The sequence below is a fragment of the Coccinella septempunctata genome, chromosome 2, assembly GCF_907165205.1.
Source record: "Coccinella septempunctata chromosome 2, icCocSept1.1, whole genome shotgun sequence".
NCBI lineage: Eukaryota > Metazoa > Arthropoda > Insecta > Coleoptera > Coccinellidae > Coccinella > Coccinella septempunctata.
This window is the reverse complement of record NC_058190.1, coordinates 42208121-42231406: the sequence shown is the minus strand read 5'-3', so window position 1 is coordinate 42231406 and position 23286 is coordinate 42208121. Positions and strand designations below refer to the sequence as shown.

At 38.3% G+C, this 23286-nt stretch overlaps 4 protein-coding genes across 5 annotated transcripts; 3 read left to right on the top strand and 1 right to left on the bottom strand.

Annotated features, from left to right (window-relative positions):
• The first annotated feature begins 631 nt into the window (after nucleotides 1-631).
• Nucleotides 632-1490, top strand: LOC123307162 (cuticle protein 8-like). The gene is made up of 2 exons (XM_044889379.1): nucleotides 632-643; nucleotides 726-1490. The coding sequence occupies exons 1-2, from the start codon at nucleotides 632-634 to the stop codon at nucleotides 1488-1490; spliced, it is 777 nt and encodes a 258-aa protein (XP_044745314.1).
• Nucleotides 1491-4589: 3099 nt separating this feature from the next.
• LOC123308651 (RNA-binding protein 14-like) lies at nucleotides 4590-11005 on the top strand. Its single transcript, XM_044891410.1, has 3 exons — nucleotides 4590-4721; nucleotides 4833-5618; nucleotides 10132-11005. Exons 1-3 carry the CDS (start codon nucleotides 4710-4712, stop codon nucleotides 10861-10863), a joined length of 1530 nt encoding a protein of 509 aa, XP_044747345.1. The 5' UTR covers nucleotides 4590-4709; the 3' UTR covers nucleotides 10864-11005.
• A 2772-nt stretch (nucleotides 11006-13777) lies between these two features.
• LOC123308648 (cuticle protein-like) lies at nucleotides 13778-15022 on the bottom strand. The gene is made up of 2 exons (XM_044891406.1): nucleotides 14978-15022; nucleotides 13778-14772 (listed from the first exon to the last, which is right to left on the bottom strand). The coding sequence occupies exons 1-2, from the start codon at nucleotides 14987-14989 to the stop codon at nucleotides 13864-13866; spliced, it is 921 nt and encodes a 306-aa protein (XP_044747341.1). The 5' UTR covers nucleotides 14990-15022; the 3' UTR covers nucleotides 13778-13863.
• Nucleotides 15023-17602: 2580 nt separating this feature from the next.
• Nucleotides 17603-22515, top strand: LOC123308649 (cuticle protein-like). Of its 2 annotated transcripts, none has more exons than XM_044891408.1 (2): nucleotides 17603-17618; nucleotides 21534-22515. In XM_044891408.1, exons 1-2 carry the CDS (start codon nucleotides 17607-17609, stop codon nucleotides 22422-22424), a joined length of 903 nt encoding a protein of 300 aa, XP_044747343.1. In that variant the 5' UTR covers nucleotides 17603-17606; the 3' UTR covers nucleotides 22425-22515. The 2 variants fall into 2 exon arrangements, with proteins under 2 accessions (XP_044747343.1, XP_044747342.1); XM_044891407.1 differs by lacking the exon at nucleotides 17603-17618 and adding an exon at nucleotides 21254-21381.
• Nucleotides 22516-23286: the final 771 nt, after the last annotated feature.

The window sequence follows — 23286 nt, the reverse complement described above, 5'->3', positions numbered from 1 at the left end:
ATTTTCGATTAAATTGGTTTTCCTTCATTCCCTCATTGAATGTCGTAGATCTTCCCTGGGCAAAGAAATTTATTTTGTTTTCCTTTTTCATTGATCAGATCGGAATCTGTCCATTGACCATAAATATTTTAAGTCCCTGGTTTTTTCATTGCGGACCGTATGAGTCGAAAAGATATAAAAATTTTTCTTCAAAGAGTCAAACCAAATCGTTGGAGACCTCTTTCTGTTCGAAGTTGGAAAAACGACTCAAAAAGGGCACTCGAATTAAAGGAGCTCAAGGTTTTCCACAGTTGGGAATCAGATATTCAAGATCCATCTTAACCATAAAGAAAACAATGTGCTCTTGAATCTGTACGTCCTCAGCATCTAAAATTAACATGGGCGTGAATACAAAAATTCCTCCAACATACCAACGACAACCAAAGAGACGAAATCGATATATCGATACACTAGGTCAAGTTCAACGATTTAACGAATGTATCGCGAAATTCGTCAGACAAGCTGTCGGTGAAAGGTCGCTACAAATCGAGAGGGCTGGGTACCGCCGAATTTCATCATCGAACCACGCCAAATTTCGGTATATATAGTTCGGGTACAACAAACTAAAATCATTCCATCTTGTTTTTTCATCATGGCATTCAAAGTAAGTTGTCACTACATGTACAATCAATTGAAACAATTTCATAATGATCGAAAAGTTTCTTAATTGTGATTTTTATTTACAGTTTGTTTCTTTCGCTGCCCTTTTGGCTGTTGCCCGTGCTGGTGTTCCTTTGGGATACGCTGCAGGACCAGCTGTCTCCTACTCGAGCCTCTCAGCTCCAGTTACCCACTACGCAGCAGCCCCTGCTTTGGCTAAAGTAGCCACCTACGCCGCAGCCCCAGCAGTCTCATACTCAAGCATCTCAGCTCCAGTAGCTCACTACGCTACTCCAGCTGTAGCTAAAGTTGCCACATACTCTGCTCCAGTAGCCCACTACTCCTACGCCCCAGCTGTTCAGACCTACTCTGCTCCAGTTGCCCACACTTACTCTGCAGCCCCAGCTATCCACACCTACTCTGCCCCAGTCGCTCACACCTATGCTGCCGCTCCAGTTGCTTACGCCAAATACGCTGCCCCTGTAGCCTACGCCACCCCAGTTGCCAAGACCATCGTTGCCGAACCTGAAGCACCAGCCAACTACGATTTTGGATACTCCGTCAACGACCCCCACACCGGAGACGTCAAATCTCAACAAGAATCTCGCCACGGTGATGCCGTCCAAGGAAGCTACTCCCTCATCGAAGCTGACGGTAGCAAACGTACTGTCGAATACACCGCTGATGCCCACAACGGATTCAACGCTGTTGTACACAAAGAACCAGCAACCGTAGCTGTCAAAACCGCCGTTCCAGTCGTAGCCAAATACGCCGCCCCTGTAGCCAAAGTAGCTTACGCCGCTGCACCAGCCATCTCATACGCTGCTGCCCCAACTCTCTACCACCACTAAGTGATTGATTTTGGGATGATTGTTCATTAACGAATATTGTGTATATAGAACATCTTATTTATTTGAGTTTTGAATATATTTTTTCTTATTGATATTCTCTTTTTCTTTCCAACAACTGTTCAGTCGTAGTTTTATTCGAACTTACATATTACAAGGAATGGTTTTCATGAGGCTGAAAGGGAATGTATAGTGAACTGAAATGATTCCACCTGTATTAGTTGACAGGTCATTAGAAGATTCAGATACTGGTTTACTGGTGTTTCCAGTATATGCTCTCGTTTCTCCCTCACACTCCATGGGATTCACTTTGGCAACAATGCAATTAATCTAGATTATAAAAAATTTAAAATTAGGAAGTTATAGGTATATATTAGAATTTATAAAAGAATTCAAAATTTTCTTCGCTCTTATTTTGTCGGAGTTCATCAATAAACAATTTTAATCTCGGTATCCATGAGATTTTATGCAGGATGTTTATTGAGGATGCAGGGTTCAAATTTGCACCACTTCTGAGACATGGGGTGTCAGAACGAGAAAAACATGTCATTTGCCCACTGTTCCTTTTAAGCGTGTTTTTAATACTATTAAACCTCTAAATCTTTTTGATAGATGCAAATATACTGCTGAAAAATCTCTCTTGGAACTTTCTTCAAAAAAGGGTCCATATCCTATTGTATTGATTGGAATAAACTTTTCTCCTTTTGAGATATGAATTGAATAATTTTGGTTTACCAATATGAATAGTGAAGATAAGATGATAGGAGGAAAAAAATCATATGAGGTATGCCCTTTCAGCTAATGCAACACATAATAAAGACGAAGAATATTAATTGGAGTAGGTATATTCGACATTGTGGCAGCAAGTATTGATTTTTAAAGCAGTCGCTCAATTAGGGTCAAATATTCAGAATTGTCAGGTAGGATTTATAGCTTAAATGCAGCTTGATGACGAGCTTTCACAAAAAACGGCTTCGTCAAGTAATTTTTTCTTTAATTTCACAAGATCTTGAAAATTTATTGAATGATAACGAATCGTTCTAGCTCAGATACGTTCCTTGAATCTTAATGATAAGAAATGATCACGCCTAAACGGGGAGGCAATGAATCGATGAATGCAATAATGAGTATAAATTCAGATGCATACCACCCAATATGAATAACATCAACAAGAGTTACGATCTGAATTGAACTAGCCAATTTGCCATCGTCCTTAATGATAATGATTATTATCCAAGCTGCATAATATTTTCAACAGATACTTCCATGATACCTTGGGTACCGAAATGACTATAGTTTCATTCCTATAACATACGCATAGTTTTAATTTGATTAATCTTTCCATAATCCAATTCCACTATTAATGTTAAGAATTCGAAATACATACTGTAACAACAATTTATTCGACGAATTATTGTCAGCCTTATGTATATGATCGTTGAGATCGAGTATACAAGTTTACAACAAGTACCTCGACCAATTTTTTGTAAACATGAATAATTGGCAAAAAATCAAATAGTGTGTAGTTGATTTTTTAGCACCTTCGAAAAAAAATTTCATCAAAATGAATTATGGAGCTTTTTAGCGCTTGTTAAAATTTATAGCCAGAGCCCTATTTTCGAAGAATGTATGCACTTCAAGCTTCAAAATTGTCTTGCTTTTTCGTAGGACCAAGGAACTGGAGATCATCCTATGACTTTTTTATGAGATTTGGAAGTATCAGTTGCGAAGATGGAACTCTTTCTCATAGTCCATTCAACGCAGGAAAAAACCTTTAGGTAGGTCCTTTCGTTTGCATAAAAAGTGTGGCACTTTTCTACACTCCATTTGATTTATACCAGTGTAGAGGAGGTGTAAATCCAATCAGCCAACGAATACTAAAATCGAGTGTAGGAAAGTACTATACTTTTATGCAAACGAAACGATCTACTAATGTACGACGAGAAAATACTCAAAAACAGTCCATTATCTCTGAATGAAATTTTTCTGCTGTACCTGGTCCGGTAAATCTGACCTTTACATATATTCGAACAGGATGATGCTCTCATGAAATTGTTAAATTTTTTCATCTCGTAGATTTTTCGCGAATTAAGATCTGTTTGGTTATCATATGGTTTTGTAAATATCAATGTGTCTTTCTGGAAATGCAATTAGTGGATATATCCAGGCATGGGCGCCCGCAGAAATTTTTCTCAGGAAAATATCATCTACGATTAGTTTTATTGAAAGAAAAATTTCTCTAACAGTGTCTATCAGAATCTCAGGGGGGGCCCCCTGCCCCCCCCCTGCGAGCGCCCATGTATCCAGGTCAAAAGAACTGTACTGAACACTTGGATGAGATTTTATATAAGGGAATGATTTTTGTGAAGATAAACATAGCCATAAAATTATTTTTTAATTTTTCCCTGGCCAAATTGCCCAAATTCTTCTCAATTATTACATATTGGAAGAGAAAAATTCACTGGTTAGCATATCTCACATGATCGAATATGGAATTATATCTCGGAAGCATTAAATAAAATTTCCAATTCTTCAGAAATCTGGGAAGAATATTTCAAAAGTCTTGTGTCATTTCATGACGTGATTAGAAGAATAACTTTCAGTTTCTGGATCTGGAGGGTTATGTCCTGAATGCCAAGATGGCATTGAACAAAATGATAGATACAATGACTAAAACGCTCGGCAAACTTTGATAAACTTATTCAAATCTACCATTTTGGAGGTATTAGAGAGAAAATAGTAATTCTTCATTGAATGATAAATATTTTCACAGAACAAACGACTCAGAAAAATTGGTAAATGCAGGATATATTTTATTCAATGAGAGCAACCTCTGTTCAAATAGACGAACAAGTCAAAAACTCACCATACATGGATCCCTGAAATAACACAACCTGTAAATCATCAAAAACCATTTTCTTCCAGAATATTGATGAATATTTGATTTTGCATATCATTTATGTGACTCGCTCTAGAAATGACAACGAAGTTTGTACCGAAAAAGTAAGTCACCGAATAACCCTCAACTACACGAGCAGCAATATCAAGTGCAAGTACATGCGGTGTATAATTCGGCAATGGAGTCACAGTGAAAGGCAACAACTTGAGTGCACAGGGCGGGGATTCGATTGATTTCGTTATTTGTATCGCCTACCGCTGCAATTTTGGTATAAATACTTTGAAATAAACAGAAGATAATCATACTCGACGTACACAACTATCATGGCGTTCAAAGTGAGTCCATCTCTAGTTATACTACTAGAGAAGAATTTGTCTATTCCATTCCAAAGAATTGAAATTTATCTCCTTGGATACCAGCACGATAATTATTAATTTTTTTTTCAGTTTGTTTCCTTCGCCGCCCTTTTGGCCCTTGCCCGTGCCGGTGTTCCTTTGGGATACGCCGCTGCTCCAGCTGTATCATACTCCAGTCTCTCAGCTCCAGTGACCCACTACGCAGCAGCCCCCGCTGTTGCCAAAGTTGCTACCTACTCAGCAGCTCCAGCAGTCTCATACTCAAGCATCTCAGCTCCAGTATCCCACTACTCCTACGCTCCAGCTGTAGCTAAAGTTGCCACCTACTCTGCTCCAGTAGCCCACTACTCCTACGCCCCATCTGTCCAAACCTACTCTGCTCCAGTTGCCCACTCTTACTCCGTAGCCCCAGCTGTCCAGACCTACTCTGCCCCAGTCGCTCACACCTATGCTGCCGCCCCAGTTGCTTACGCCAAATACGCTGCCCCTGTAGCCTACGCCACCCCAGTTGCCAAGACCATCGTTGCTGAACCAGAAGCACCAGCCAACTACGATTTTGGATACTCCGTCAACGACCCCCACACCGGAGACGTCAAATCCCAACAAGAATCCCGCCGTGGTGATGCCGTCCAAGGAAGTTACTCCCTCATCGAAGCCGACGGAAGCAAACGTACTGTCGAATACACCGCTGATGATCACAATGGATTCAACGCTGTTGTACACAAAGAACCAGCTGCTGTAGCTGTCAAAACCGCCGTTCCAGTCGTAGCCAAATACGCAGCCCCTGTAGCTTATGCTGCCCCAGTTGCCAAATACGCTGCTCCATTAGCTTATGCCGCCCCTGTAGCCAAATACGCCTATGCAGCTTCACCACTCATCACCAAAGCCTATGCCCCAACCATCTCCTATGCCGCTGCACCAGCATACTACCACCACTAAGAGGTTCCTCTGATTATTGGATCCTCAAGTAATCGTCGTTATTTGGAACTGTGTATATAGATGTTGAAACTTAATTTATTACCTGACTAGTCCTATCTTTCTTATGAATAAATTTCGATAAACGAAAAATATTTAGTTTTCTTCCGGTTTACTCTTTAACACTCAGTTTTCATTCGGATGGACACCAAGAAAGTATTGTATGTCTGAACCCACTCGCGTCCACCATTACTATGTATAAGCAGGAAAAAAAGCCTTATTATTGGTGAATCTATTTATTAGAGACTACAAACTCCTGTCTGCTCGACTAGTTTAGTTTCGATGACTTTTCATCATCATTTTCAAGAGCTGAGAACTAAACAGGGTGCAGCAGTCTAGAACAATTCTCCAATTGCGCCAAATTGACCAAGGAACATCATTCAAAACAATTTCTCGAAGTCAAAATGCCATTTCGATTTGTGTGATACATATTCTGAAAGAGCAACTCAACTTGTTAAAAATCTGAAAATTTTATTGAGCTCCATGCAGACCTTCGGTCATGACGATTATTTAACTGATTCCATCTTTTTGGAAATATTTCGAAAGTCACCGTTAGAGTGGTCTTTCTCTCAATAAACCTAACCGTAGATGGAAATGTGATACATATTCTGAAAGAGCAACTCCTCTAGTTAAAAATCTGAAAATTTTCTCGAGCTCGATGCAGCCATTCGGTCTGGACGATTATTTGAGTGATTCCATCTTTTTGGAAATTTTTCTATAGTCTCCGCTAGAGTAATCTTTCTCTCAATAAACATAACCGTAGATGAAAATGTGATACATATTCTGAAAGAGCAACTCTTTTATTTGTAAATCTGAAAATTTGATTCATCTGGGCGCAACCGTTCGGTCTTGACGGATTCTCAAGTGAAATTTGCATTTTTCAAAAATGCCATTTCCAAGATGAAAATCTGAAAGAAGGGATACAGGCTCTCGAAATTGCTCGCAATGGATTCAGCGTGTTCGAAAACCTATATTTTCGTACCAAACTCTTCAATATCTGACACTTATTAGGAGAAAATAATTTTTTTTGTTTTTCCACTTTTCATTTTCGAGTTGACTTCGAAGAGCTCTCTGGAGTGCAATTCTCTATGAAGCATCAACTGTTGGGTTTTCCAGAATCTTCGGAACAAATTCTATGCACTCCATATCCTAGGATAGTAATGGAACATCCTGATTTTCAGACAGAGTAGCAAATAAGTCATTTTAGGGGGGTCTAACCCCTTGCTCATTTTTGACCTAAAAAATCGAGATTTTCGAAATAAAGTTTGTGCTAAAATGGAAGCCTAGGCAACACTGATTATATAACCGGAATTCCCAATTGGATCAGACGAATATAGCAGGAGATATCGCAGATTGAAAATTGCCATTTTTGAAAAATGCCATTTCCAAGATGAAAACTTGAATGAAGGGATACAGGCTCTCGAAATTGCTCGCAATGGATTCAGCGTGTTCGAAAACCTATATTTTCATACAAAACTTTCCGTTATCTGACATTAATTAGGAGAAAATAATTTTTTTTGTTTTTCCACTTTTCATTTTCGAGTTGACTTCGAAGAGCTCTCTGGAGTGCAATTCTCTATTGAAGCATCAACTGTTTGGTTTTCCAGAATCTTCGGAACAAATTCTATGTACTCCATATCCTAGGATAGTAATGGAACATCCTGATTTTCAGACAGAGTAGCAAATAAGTCATTTTAAGGGGGTCTAACCCGTTGCTCATTTTTGACCTAAAAAATCGAGATTTTCAAAATCGAGTTTTTGTGCTAGAGTGGAAGCCTAGGCAACACTGATTATATAACCGGAATTCCCAATTGGATCAGACGAATATAGCAGGAGATATCGCAGATTGAAAATTGCAATTTTTGAAAAATGCCATTTCCAAGATGAAAATCTGAATGAAGGGATACAGGCTCTCGAAATTGCTCGCAATGGATTCAGCGTGTTCGAAAACCTATATTTTCGTACCAAACTTTTCAATATCTGACACTTATTAGGAGAAAATAATTTTTTTTGTTTTTCCACTTTTCATTTTCGAGTTGACTTCGAAGAGCTCTCTGGAGTGCAATTCTCTATTGAAGCATCAACTGTTGGGTTTTCCAGAATCTTCGGAACAAATTCTATGCACTCCATATCCTAGGATAGTAATGGAACATCCTGATTTTCAGACAGAGTAGCAAATAAGTCATTTTAGGGGGGTCTAACCCCTTGCTCATTTTTGACCTAAAAAATCGAGATTTTCGAAATCGAGTTTTTGTGCTAGAGTGGAAGCCTAGGCAACACTGATTATATAACCGGAATTCCCAATTGGATCAGACGAATATAGCAGGAGATATCGCAGATTGAAAATTGCAATTTTTGAAAAATGCCATTTACAAGATGAAAATCAGAATGAAGGGAGAGAGGCTCTCGAAATTGCTCGCAATGGATTCAGCTTGTTCGAAAACCTATATTTTCATACCAAAATTTTAAATATCTGGCCGTGTTTAGGAGAAAATAATTTTTTTTGTTTCTCCACTTTTCATTTTCTAGTTCACTTCGAAGAGCTCTCTGGAGTGCAATTCTCAATTGAAGCATCAACTGTTTGATTTTCGAGAATCTTCAAAAAAAATTCTATGCACTCCATATCCTAGGATAGTAATGGAACATCCTGATTTTCAGACAGAGTAGCAAATAGGTCATTTTTGGGGGGTCTAACCCCTTGCTCATTTTTGACGTGAAAAATTTAGATTTTCGAAATCGAGTTTTTGTGCTAGAGTGGAAGCCTTGGCAACGCTGATGATATAACTTGAAATCCCAATTGGATCAGACGAATATAACAGGAGATATCGCAGATTGAAAATTGCAATTTTCGAAAAATGCCATTTCCAAGATGAAAATCTGAATGAAGGAATACAGGCTCTCGAAATTGCTCGCAATAGATTTAGCGTGTTCGAAAACCCATATTTTCATACCAAACTTTTCAATATCTGACACTAATTAGGAGAAAATATTTTTTTTTGTTTTTCCACTTTTCATTTTCGAGTTGACTTCGAAGAGCTCTCTGGAGTGCAATTCTCTATTAAAGCATCAACTGTTTAGTTTTCCAGAATCTTCGGAACAATTTCTATGCACTCCATATCCTAGGATAGTAATGGAACATCCTGATTTTCAGAGAGAGTAGCAAATAGGTCATTTTAGGGGGGTCTAACCCCTTGCTCATTTTTGACCTAAAAAATCGAGATTTTCGAAATCGAGTTTTTATGCTAGAATGGAAGCCTAGGCAACGCTGATTATATAGCTGGAAATCCCAATTGGATCAGACGAATATAACAGGAGATATCGCAGATTGAAAATTGCCATTTTTGAAACATTGCCATTTCAAAGATGAAAGTCCGAAAGAAGGGAGATGGGCTTTCGGAAATGCTCGCAATGGATTCAGCGTGTTCGAAAACCTATATTTCCACACCAAAATTCCGAATATCTGGCACTGTATTTTGGAAATTTTTCGATAGTCACCGTTAGAGTAATTTTTCTTTCAATAAAACTAAGTGTAGATGAAAATGTGATACATGTTCCAAAAGAGCAACTCTCCTAGTCAAAAATCTCAAAATTTTATCGAGCTCGATGCAGCCGTTCGGTCTTGACGATTATTTGATTCCATCTTTTTGGAAATTTTTCGATAGTCACCGTTAGAGTAGTTTTTCTCTCAATAAAAATATAAAATACAAAGCGAATAGAAATATTTAATAGAATAGATATCTCTATAGAGACTACATTATTGGCTATCCCAATTAAGCTGTTGATCAAGAATTGTTCAAAGTAATATTTCCCGATTACTCAATAATAATACAGAATATCCAACATGTGGCATATTGAAAATTTTAAATTAAATTTTAGCGTAAAAAATACACATATTCTTGCTAAATTTTCCTTCATACTCGCAGGTAATTCAACTACATCGATTCGATACTAACAAGACCACATTTAATAACGAGTGATCTCTAATTAGTCTCGCCACACAATGCATAAATTTCTTGCAAAATCACCCCGAATCGATCCATTCAAGACCGTATCAAGTCCAAGAACAAGCTCCAAGAATTTCGGCGATGTCGTTGCAGGTGAAAGGCTGGCCGGCTGCAAGAGGCGGGGTTCCATATGATTTCGTTATAGCGCCTATCGTACGAATTGGTATATATAGATCGACAGGGGAGAAGCAGTATCATAACTGAAACATACTTCAGTCATGGCATTCAAAGTAAGTGAATATTCTACAGATTCATATGTTGTGACTAATATTATTCATTGATTCTTTAACGAGAAGCGTAATATTTCCCCTGCAATGATAATTCTTTATTTTCAGCTTGTTTCTTTCGCCGCCCTTTTGGCTGTTGCCCGTGCTGGTGTTCCTTTGGGATACGCAGCTGCCCCAGCCTACGCCTACTCCAGCCTCTCGGCTCCAGTAGCCCATTACGCCGCCCCAGCTGTTGCCAAAGTTGCAACCTACTCCGCTGCTCCAGCAGTCTCATACTCAAGCATCTCAGCTCCAGTATCCCACTACTCTTACGCTCCAGCTGTAGCTAAAGTTGCCACCTACTCTGCTCCAGTAGCCCACTACTCTTACGCCCCAGCTGTCCAGACCTACTCTGCTCCAGTTGCCCACTCTTACTCCGTAGCCCCAGCTGTCCACACCTACTCTGCTCCAGTCGCTCACACCTATGCTGCCGCTCCAGTCGCTTACGCCAAATACGCCGCCCCTGTAGCCTACGCCACCCCAGTTGCCAAGACCATTGTTGCCGAACCTGAAGCACCAGCCAACTACGATTTTGGATACTCCGTCAACGACCCCCACACCGGAGACGTCAAATCTCAACAAGAATCTCGTCATGGTGATTCTGTCCAAGGTAGCTACTCCCTCATCGAATCTGACGGAAGCAAACGTACTGTCGAATACACCGCTGATGCCCACAACGGATTCAACGCTGTTGTACACAAAGAACCAGCTGCCGTAGCTGTCAAAACCGCCGTTCCAGTCGTAGCCAAATACGCCGCCCCTGTAGCCTATGCTGCCCCAGTTGCCAAAGTTGCCTATGCTGCAGCTCCACTCATCACCAAGAGCTACGCTCCAACCATTTCCTATGCTGCTGCTCCAGCTTACTACCACCACTAAGTGATTTCTAATCGAGGAGATTTTTTGTGTCTCTTCAGTGTTTTGGACTTCTGTATATATGTTTGTTGAAAATTGATTTATTTTAAGGCTATTTATATTCTATATATTTCTTCCTAGGATGAATAAATTTTCGAATATTTAACATTTTTTTTTTTCATTGAGACGGTAATACAAGGAAAGGTATTATAAAGTGTATCTTCCCTGATAAAACTCAAAGAAGGAACAGTTCAATATGGTGAATTGGCCGTTCCATTCCTCCCAAATCTCGAGTATAATTGGAAGATTCCAACATATACAATAGTGATATTCATCACTCATGTTGTGAATTTTCAACTAATTCACTCCTACATCTCCCTTCTAATTTTCATTTATGAAAAAACTTTTCTTTGAAAATAAACCACAACTCTATAGCTTTGGAAATTTCCATTTTTCCATAATATAAGAGATGATGATTAAATGCATTCACTTGTCAATCATACACAGTTGATAATTTCTCGAAACTGAGCTGATCTGATGTGAAAAACTATTCAGGAAATGAATCACTTCATCAATAAAAATCTCCCAATGGTCTGAAATGTATTATATATTTATATTATCAAAATACCATCTACTATACAATGGTGTAAGATCATAAATGAACATAATTATAATATGAGCATTATGTAATTTTTCTGCTAAGCATGAACATCTCTTAAGAAGAAAAGGATTATTACCGATTTTAAAACCAAAGAATCGAATGAAAACTAGTTAACTACTAGAACCGTTTTGGCAGTATCTTATTTATATTGGGCAAATACAGTGAACTTCCACAATTCTATTTAAAAGAAACAAAACAATGAATTCCGAACCGAAATAGAGTGTCAATTCTGTAAGTTCAAATCAAAAATCCTCTCAAGTTCTCTTCCGAAAGAAATATGAATTTTTGAACCCTCTAATTCGATACCTTGAATAATGCTCATTAACTCGACAGGATTACCTACTTGTGATACTTTCTGTTCTCTTCTCAAGAAGTTTCTATTCCCAAGAAACCTTATTTCGTATTCGTATTAGGCCATTGAAGAACAAATTTTTTATAGCTTGATTCATTTTGAACAAATATGGTAATTTCTTGCTAGAAGGAAAGATCTTTGAGGAAAAAAATAATTTATCAACAGGTACGTATAGCCTGAAATTTACCTAGTGGACGAATATCATGCTGACATGGTGGAAACACCACCAAAAATTGTTTTTATTGACATCTCTGATTTATAAGAAAAAAATTATAAATTAAATTGCTTTTTAAGAGCTATCTTACGGAAGCTATATCTAAGCAAGGACTGCTAAAAAAAAAAACTTTTATATGAAAGACCCCACACTATTTTCGGACAAGTAATCACCCCTCAAATGTTTTCACAACCATCCACTTAAACTCTGTGTAATGCTAAATGATTACACACAAATCCGATTTAAATGTCTCAGTATTCGAAGATTTTTTGATTGTTGAGGTGGTTCTATAAACTTCTCATAAAACATCGACCTAAGGTGGGTATTGAATATATCAAGCGGACAAAGGTGACTTTGTCGGTCATTTCGGATCAACAATCCGGTATGTGCACCATTTAAATTCTTGAGTTTAGAAGGTTAAGAACGAATTTCAACTTGCTGGACCTGGGACACACCTAAGAAGCTCCAATTCTCGTATCCAAGGTTGACATTTTAACGGTTGCGAGGCTGTGTGTAATCCATTTCACGATATGTCTTTGCGTGGTTTCATAATTTATGATTTATTTAATTGAATTTTACATTGATGTTTATCCGCATGAGAATGTATGTTAAATCAGTCCTACGTTTGCTAATTACCTTTGGTCGCAGATGTTATTTTCTAAATACATGAATACAGAGTGAAATATGCCCAGTAGTTATTTTGAGTAGTCTCAGGTATCTTTCAAAATGGGAAGAGTAATATGTAACAAGATTTTCAGCTGTCTTTTTTGTTGTAACAGAATATTCGAAAATATCATATAATTTAATCAATTATAACATGCTTGTTCTCACTGTTTTGGTAAAGTCGAGAAAGGTTAATTCAATTTCAGAAAGAGTTTGCATCGAATCCATTCTCATAATTTGGGTTAAGAATAAAGCGATCAGAATAATCTTGAAGGTGCTATGAAAAATAATGTGGAAAAAAAATCTATCCTTGTAAAATTTAAAAACTCCTCTTCCTTTCCTGCAAGATTCATTCAAATTAAACATGGAAACCTATAAATCCGCCCATTGTTCTACCCATCTTATTTTTTCCCTTATTTTTCACACTATTTGCATTTTGCGATGCCAGGAGTGGACGCATATAATGAGGAATTTCAATTGCATCAATTGGGTTATGGCCCCCTCATTATTGGCAACTGAACATATCCAGCTCATCTTGAAAGATTGGGCAACTTCAACGGAGAATGCGACAAGGCTCATTAGGATAATTTGACATGATTTATGGGCATTTATCACTCTTGCATTTATTCATTTCTTCCGATGATTGAGTTATTAATTTTAATCAAGTATGATGATGTTTTTTCTGCATTTCTTGAGGAAGACATAGACTGCTGAGAAGGGAGAGAATGAATGAACCATCACTCTCGAAAGATTCATTCAAGTAAAGGTCAAAATACCGATTTCTTGAATATTTGATGATTCCAATGCCTTCAAATTGAAATATGAGAAAAATGATTAGTAGGTACCTATGTCCTATGTAGGTAACGAAAAAATATTTTGAAATTTGAGATGGTTCATCCATATTTATCTTCAAAAGAAAATGACTGCAATATATCCCTCTAACCTGATAAGATAAGTCTTCTCGCTTAAAACCACGAATATTTGAAAGGAAACTGTTTCTGTGAGGATGTTCTTATCTCAAGCGATAGTGGTTAAATAAAAATTTCACTTATGATTTTTGTTTTTAATTACAACTCAAAAACAATATATACAGTCATGGCATTAATTAACTCAAATAGAAAGATTTTTCATCGTTTACCAGACGTAGTTTGGGGACGCGTATCTTGATACAACGGCTCCGTGAGAATAGATTGGAGAAGAGTAGGTTCCAGCAACTACAGCTGGAGCAGCATAAGAACGGGCAACAACAGATGGTACACCGTAAGAATGGGCAACAACTGATGGAGCAGCGTAGGTGTGGGCAACAACAGACGGAGCAGCATAGGTCTGGGCTACAACTGGAGAGCTGTGGGTGATGGTTTTGGATTCGTATGAAGAAGATACGGCAGCTGGGGCAGCATAAGTCCTAGCGGCAACGAGGGCTGGGGCTTGGTGAGTTACAACAGCTGGTGCAGCATAAGTTCTGGCAGCAACTACGGCTGGAGCAGCGTAGGTGTGAGCAACAACTGGAGAGTTGTGGGTGATGGTTTTGGATTCGTAGGAGCTTGATACAGCAGCTGGGGCAGCGTAGGTTCTGGTGGCAACAACAGCTGGAGAATGGTGGGTAACAACAGCGGGGGCAGCGTAGGTCCTGGCGGCAACAACAGCTGGAGCAGCAGCTACAACTGGAGCGGTGGCAACGGTTTCAACATGGGCAACTTGGGCAGCTACAGCAAGAGGTTCTTTGCGGACGACAGCGTTGAATCCATTGACAGCATCAGCAGCGTAGTCTACGGTACGTTTGGTTCCATCGGAATCTACGAGGGAGTAGCTACCTTGGACAGCATCTCCACGACGGGATTCTACTTGGGATTTGTGGTCGCCGGTGTAGGGGTCGCTCACTGAGTATCCAAAGTCATAGTGGGCTGGTGATTCAGGTTGAGCAATGACTGTCTTGGTTACTGGGGCCAAAGCGAGTGGAGCGGCGTAGGTCTCTGCGATATATCCAGCACCATGGATGGCGCTACCACTAGCGACGGCCAAGAGAGCGGCGAAAGCGACGAACTGAAAAAAAAAATTCTTCATTATCGATAATCACTTAACAACGAGACAAATCTGGCACAAATCACAAACTGCGTACGAAAACTAATCCTAATTCAATGAACTCTTCCGGATACGATTCTTATAATTATTGAAATCTGAAAACTACTCTAATGAACTCAAAGAATTTCACTGATCTTGAAAATTCGGTAGCAGAGTATGAACTCACTTTGAAAGCCATTTCTGTTTTTGTCACTGCAAGGGTTTGACTGTGATGCCGAAATATTGGTTGTCTTCTGTTTATATACCCTCCATTCGTAATATAAAAAGAGGTGTGGCATTCTTGACGTTGTTTGCGAATTCAAATCCCCCAAGGTTCAATTTTTAATTCCTGCTCGAATTCAACAATGATTCCGGAACATATATGAATGTAGGGTTCAATGGCATATTAATAATATAATTACGAATTCTTGTTCGATATTGAGTATATTGCGAGTACAATTCCTGATTTACTGTATGAATGATTTCATTATCATGAACACATCTTTTCCGAGAATGGGAAATTAATATGTACATATCAACTATATGTTGAGCACTACGCTTTTTATGGCACTTGTAGAAAACAGTAATAGTTGTGAAGTTCTCTGAATCATAACCCTCCAGTTCCAAAATGTCCCAAGACAATCGATATTTTTTGAATTCCTATTATAGAGTGTTTCATAAACATTGCGAACAAGTTCTGAATTGTTCTTTTAGGTCTTTGGAAAAGTTTCGTTTCCAAAATACAGGAGGGCGCTGAATCCAAATAAATAACCAATCCTTTTTCGAAACGGCTTCAGATATTTGAACGAAATTAAGTGTACTGGTATCATATTTTTGAAGAGAAACATAGTGCCTTTTTAGATATTTAAATTCATTTATACAATTTTTGTCCCATTTGGAACAAAAAAAGTCTCTGCGTTTTTTCTCTATATAGGACGCACCACTTCTCAAGGAAAAATTGGGAACCAATTGTTATTTAAAAACTACTTGAGAAGAACAATCGTACATTGAATTTTATTACATCAATAAGCTTCTCAAATTACAAGAATTGTTGAAAATGGCAGCCTCCAGTTAAAATACAAGAGTTAAGTTTTCTTAATGGATTGCCAAACTCTTACAAAATATCAAAGTTCTCTCTTATTGTTGGAAAACGTTACATGTTTTCCAACTTGTATCTTGGAAACGAAGCATTTCCTGAACAACACCAAACGGAACTTTCTGACTCCAAATAACTAAGAGGTAAATATTCTGAATTTCTTATGAAACACCCTGTATATCCAAACAACATCTACCCGAAATCTGAGGAATTAGAGTTCAAATTGATGTATGTTTCTTCTGGAGTCTATTACATATTACATAGACATCGGACATGAAGAAAACTTCATTGGAGATCAATTATTTTCAATTCAAATTGAAATTCCATCGCGTACCTACCTGTTGAAAATCCTAAATATTTGGATTTATATCATATACCGGGTGTCCCAGAGCTTTTAGGCCAGCAGATATCTCAGTTACCTGCGGAAAAAAAAAATTGAAAAAAATACTTGTCGTAGGAGACCATACGCTCTTTCATGCAGCATAGCAAAATCCACCCCCTGACAAACAACCCCTGAGAAACTTTTGTTTTTCAAATGGCACCCCCATGTTTGTTTGGCTTCAACTGACAGCTCTTTTTAATTCTCAATCAATGATATATCATAATATGTAGTTGTAAAGATAGTCACTCGATAAAATTGAATTCGTTAGTGGGTACTGTTAATTGGACTGATCGAATTAGTCCACATTGTAGAGACAAGAAAAAGTGGATGTTGAAAAAAAAGAGTCAATAAAATGTTAGAACTTTTTGTGCTTTGTTTTATTCCTACGGTATCGGTATCTTTAGTATAATGTGGCAGTAACAATACAGCTGAGCGTATAAATTCGTATTACATTTGTATTTTTATTTTCCATAATTCTGCATGCCATTCTAGCTACCATGATACATCATTGAATGAGAAATGAAAAAAACTGTAAGTTGAAGCACAACAAACATGGGGGTGCCATTTGAAAAACAAAAGTTAGGGGTGGTTTCTCGGGGGTTGTTTGTCAGGGGGTGGATTTTGCTATGCTGCATGAAAGAGCGTATGGTCTCCTACGACAAGTATTTTTTTCAATTTTTTTTTCCGCAGGTAACTGAGATATTTGCTGGTCTAAAAGCTCTGGGACACCCGGTATACACACATTTTTCTGATCATATGCATAACTCCTATACAATTTTTCAATTTATTATTCCTTAAAGTCCTTTTGAGCTTGAAGCTTCCTTTAGTGTCATTTTCAGTAAGATTAAGGGAAACTTTAAAATTAAAGGGAGGTTGAATATGAAGATTGAATGTGCCATAAACTATTCAAAGTGAGAATTATATTGAAAAAATGATCAATTTTATTGCAAATAAACTCTATTCTAACGCGGTTCGTGAGAATATTATTTCAATGACGATTAAATGCCAAGTAGTGTTCGTTTGAATCGAAGAATCTAACCCTTAATTAGATCTCGTTTTCGATAGAGCGCCGATTGAGGATATAGCTTTGAAATCAACGTAATTACTCCTCATCAAGGTGGGATAATATATTCAAGTTTGGTGAGATTAATGTTCGATATACCGGAATTGTTCTTCAACTTTGTACGAAAATTAATAGAGGACCTTGAAAGACATTGAACTATTAATGTAGTCTGGAGGACCACACCTTCTTCTTGGCTAAATCGCATGGGTATAAAAGCCTGTGTCTACCAATATTTCGACATCACAGATCGACCCTTTCGAGTGATATCAACAGAAATGGCATTCAAAGTAAGTGAACTATATACCTACATTTTCATTGATTTCACTTACCTTGCACATTGATCAAATCACTATTTCCTATTCACCAAATAAATGGAACAAAAATTAATCATTTATGTTTGCAGATCATCGCTTTCGCCGCCCTCTTGGCTGTTGCCCGTGGAAGCGCCATCCATGGTGCTGGATATATCGCAGAGACCTATGCCGCTCCACTCGCCTTAACCAAGACAGTCATTGCTCAACCTGAATCACCAGCCCACTATGACTTTGGATATTCAGTGAGCGACCCCTACACCGGCGACCACAAATCCCAAGTAGAAACCCGTCGTGGTGATGCCGTCCAAGGTAGCTACTCCCTCGTAGATTCCGATGGAACCAAACGTACCGTAGACTACGCTGCCGATGCTGTCAATGGATTCAACGCTGTCGTACGCAAAGAACCTCTTGCTGTAGCTGCCCAAGTTGCCCATGTTGAAACCGTTGCCACCGCTCCAGTTGTAGCTCCTGCTCCAGCTGTTGTTGCCGCCAGGACCTACGCTGCCCCCGCTGTTGTTACCCACCATTCTCCAGCTGTTGTTGCCACCAGGACCTACGCTGCCCCAGCTGCTGTATCAAGCTCCTACGAATCCAAAACCATCACCCACAACTCTCCAGTTGTTGCTCACACCTACGCTGCTCCAGCCGTAGTTGCTGCCAGAACTTATGCTGCACCAGCTGTTGTAACTCACCAAGCCCCTGCTCTTGTTGCCGCTAGGACTTATGCTGCCCCAGCTGCCGTATCTTCTTCATACGAATCCAAAACCATCACCCACAGCTCTCCAGTTGTAGCCCAGACCTATGCTGCTCCATCCGTTGTTGCCCACACCTACGCTGCTCCATCAGTTGTTGCCCACTCTTACGGTGTACCATCTGTTGTTGCCCGTTCTTATGCTGCTCCAGCTGTTGTTGCTGGAACCTACTCTTCTCCAATCTATTCTCACGGAGCCGTTGTATCAAGATACGCTTCCCCAAACTACGTATGGTAAACGATGGATGATATTTCTATTTGAGTGAACGAATGCCCATGACTGTATATATTGTTTAAGTTGTAATTAAAAACAAACAAAAATTATAATCGAGTCTTTTTTCAACACTACCTTTTTCATACTTGAAAGGAGTTTGAATATCCTAACCGAAAAAATTTTCTCTGAAATAATAGTGGTTTCAAGTAAAATGACTTATTTGGTCCCACTGCAAAAAAAATATAATAGGAAGGATTTTTCAAACACGAATATAAAATAATCGTTTCAAACTTTTCAGATAAATATTGTGCTCGTAACTAAAAAATACTTCTATTTATTGATCATATTCTCGTTCAAAATAATCCAAAGGTTCAAATATGCAGAATATCAATATTCTAAACCTTTGTATGAAAGTCCATACACTCATTTTGATATCATTAGTTCGCCTATTCTAATTCTTTCATTAAATTGAAAACAACTGTATGGTCATTCATACGATTTGCCATATGTAGATAATTTAATAACAGTTGGCAATGACAAAGAAACTCTCCGTTGCGATGAGAGAATGCTTGCATATATGATATTTTTTTGGGTTATGATGATTTTCGAAACCTGAAAAGTAATCTAAATACCTACCCTTCCAATAGGTAGATAAATAGCTTTGGGGTAATACTCAATGATGATAGTCATGGTAGGAAGTGGTTTCTCTTACTCACAGGATGATAATATTCAAAAATGATAAAAAAAATATGGAACATTTCTTTTCTACCCTCATATTCCACGTATACGAATGTTTCAGGAAATATTTCTTATTTATGATTTCTTAGGATTCTCCCCATACTACTTGTAGGTTTTAGCAAGGTTTTGTTATTGATAATAAAATACAATTGCCTTCAAAAGACGAGCACTAAGAGCAGGTTCCAAGAAACTTGGATTGCCCGATAAACGATTCGGCAGTCACTCGATTTCCAAAACTAATTGAAAATAATTAAATGAGAGTATATAGATCATTATTCGATAAAAAGAATCATTCCCTGATTCGGTACAATTTTGACGACAGAATCCTTTCCGAAATGCTGTAATATGTATGCTTTCCTATACCTTCTAGCCTATCTGTAAATTCGACGAGATAGTACAAGGCTGTGTGTCACAGTTGTAATACTTGCGATAAATTTTGATTCTACATTCCTGTTCCGCTCGCATGGCTAGTATAGAAAGATTTAATGAATCAGTAACCTTCCTCAATTTTCGGGCTATTTAGAGCAGAGAAAATGTCCACATCGAACTGTTTTTAATTCCTGAAATTAGTACATTACCGCCAACGAATTCTTTTCATTTAATCTTCCCTCTAAGAAGATTATGTGAAGCAGAATCCAGAGATGAGGCTTTTCTATGAATAAGTATAAGAATAATTTCATATGAGAACTGTTGTAGTCAAAAAAATGCACAACTGTACCTACACAAAGTCTCCTCAATATATTTCGATTCCCTTGTTATGGATTAGTTTCGAAACCCACCTTTGTGTAAGAAATTCACCGAATAAGTAAAGTGCGCAGGGAAGAATTTGAAATACTTTTTTTTTCTTTGACTATATGACTTCAAATTGAGATAGGGGGCAATTTTTGTTACATTTTCAGAAAAATCTACTTTTGCGTGAAGAAATCACAGTTTATCAACAACTTCATCTCTCCTCCTCATCAATTCTAAGATGGGACCATGGGCACTAAAAAAGAGACATGTGATTGCAGATTCCAACAAATGAACGCAAAGTTAATCTTTTTGAATGCCGACATGACCAGACAAATTGCATACAGTTTCTTGCTCTTGAGTGATATATGATATAAAAGCATGAAATGTAATCAAAACATAAAAATAATAATGACCCTAATATAGGGTCAGTGATGCTCGATGGCTGATAAAGAGGCGATTCTGGAATTGTATCATGAGGCTTTGGGAAAATATCTTCTTTCTGCATAACTACCTATAATGTCTCAATCTAAATATCTTGAAAGAAAAAACCGAATGTTGTCGAATCTTGAATGTGTAGCTATAATTATCGAAATGGTAAAATGAAAGTTGTAACCAGTTAAAATATTCTCTGAAATAGTGAAAACTTTACATTTTCTCCAGAGAAAAGTAGCTAAAACCTAGTAATATTCTGATTTGAGTTTCTTCATTTATGCGATTCATACTTCGCATCCTTTCGCTCCAAATTATATGGAATTTCTATACAATATCTCTGGATCTCTTGAATAAAATTTAGAAATTTCAACATTCGGAAGCAAATAACTCCGCTAGTGATACAATTCCTATCTGCTTTAATTTCTTGATTCTTAATTTATATTCAAATTTTTTCTGTACCAGATTCCAGTTAATCATAAAAACTGAGTAATTTCTCGCATAGACCATCGACTTCTCTTTCATCTTGAAATGGATATCCTCAAAATATTGAATTCTTGAAATTAAGCAATATCTGTACACATTTTCGAATAGGGAAGTAGTCAACACACTGATCGATTAAAACATTCCACATCACGAAATAAGATATTCGAGAAATTTGGTGCAGTTGCTCTTTGTTGAATACCGGAATTGTTTTTCAAGGTAGTTTTAAAATCGGCGTAGGACCTTGGAAGACCTTGATCGCTCTAATTGGCAACTAGGGACCACGCCTTGTTCTTTAACAATTTGATGGGATATATAAACCAGGACCCACAACCCAACATCATCACAGATCAACTTCATCAGTGAAATCTATCGAAATGGCATTCAAAGTAAGTAAAATATTCTATACTGTAGTAATTGCGGTAATTTACATGTACGAAAATAAAATTTTCTGAAAATTCAAGTCATATTTTCTAAGGGCTCCATTGCGGAATTTCTTGATTTTCACCGGAATAAAAAAATGTGCTTTCATTTTTTTTAGGTTGTCGCCTTCGCCGCTCTCTTGGCCGTCGCAAGTGGTAGCGCCATCCATGGTGCTGGATATATCGCAGAGACCTATGCCGCTCCACTCGCTTTGACCAAGACAGTCATTGCTCAACCTGAATCACCAGCCCACTATGACTTTGGATATTCAGTGAGCGACCCCTACACCGGCGACCACAAATCCCAAGTAGAATCCCGTCGTGGTGATGCCGTCCAAGGTAGCTACTCCCTCGTAGATTCCGATGGAACCAAACGTACCGTAGACTACGCTGCCGATGCTGTCAATGGATTCAACGCTGTCGTACGCAAAGAACCTCTTGCCCAAGTTGCCCATGTTGAAACCGTTGCCACCGCTCCAGTTGTAGCTGCTGCTCCAGCTGTTGTTGCCGCCAGGACCTACGCTGCTCCCGCTGTTGTTACCCACCATTCTCCAGCTGTTGTTGCCACAAGAACCTACGCTGCCCCAGCTGCTGTATCAAGCTCCTACGAATCCAAAACCATCACCCACAACTCCCCAGTTGTTGCTCACACCTATGCTGCTCCAGCCGTATATGCTGCCAGAACTTATGCTGCACCAGCTGTTGTAACTCACCAAGCTCCAGCCCTCGTTGCCGCTAGGACTTATGCTGCCCCAGCTGCCGTATCTTCTTCATATGAATCCAAAACCATCACCCACAGCTCTCCAGTTGTAGCCCAGACCTATGCTGCTCCATCTGTTGTTGCCCACACCTACGCTGCTCCATCAGTTGTTGCCCACTCTTACGGTGTACCATCTGTTGTTGCCCGTTCTTATGCTGCTCCAGCTGTTGTTGCTGGAACCTACTCTTCTCCAATCTATTCTCACGGAGCCGTTGTATCTAGATACGCTTCCCCAAACTACGTCTGGTAAACGATGGAAAATATTTCTATTTGAGTAAACGAATGCCTATGACTGTATATACTGTTTTTAAGTTGTAATTAAAAACAAAAAATTATTAAAATCGAAATTTTTTTTCCACAACCTCACCACTTCTACACCTGGCAGAAATGAAGGAAAATATTCAGATAAAATTTAACAATTCCACATAGTGAACACTTAGATCGAATATTTTCACATTTTGGTCCTTGATTTGTTAATTTCTCATCAGTAGTAGTATGAGTAACTCAATATATCTGTATTAGAAAACGAAATTCAAATAGCGCATAACGTGAACTATTTTTTCCTGTTTCGATTCCAATCAATTTCACGTGTTATTCAAGGATATCATACTTCTGGTAAGTGGTATGAAATTTCCTGAAGTTCCCAAGGTAGCACCCACAAAATTAACGAAAGTTGTTCACTCCATCAATATGAGTCTAGTTTTGTGAGATGTTTATATCTGAACTCACAGTGGGAAGTGGGAAGAAATCATACATAGTCAAGGAGTTAGTATTTTTCGTACGATAGAGAAGAATTGACTATGTTCTTCTCCTCAGTGAACGTAATATATTCGATGCACATTATTTATTATATCGCCATAGGTATTTTGGAGTATCTCAACGCTATTGGAATTGTACCTGATGATGAATCTTTTATTTAATTTTGAACCATTTATAAATTCAGTGAGTTTTCACTTCCAAAGCGTTGCTGACCAATTCAGAGCACCAAGAAAATATTCCTCATGTCGTAGGAATCTTAAATAAAGAATGAAACAGTTTATATTCAGTTCAATGATATCTTTAGCCTTTTATGATAAGAAGGCACTGATCTCCAAGGAATGGATAATGTATTT

Bases quoted from the DNA above. Each gene is read 5' to 3' on its own strand.
- LOC123308651 (XM_044891410.1), top strand. The intron at 5,619-10,131 runs ATCACCAAAGCC...GCCCCAGCCTAC, and splicing joins CCTATGCAGCTTCACCACTC to GCCTACTCCAGCCTCTCGGC.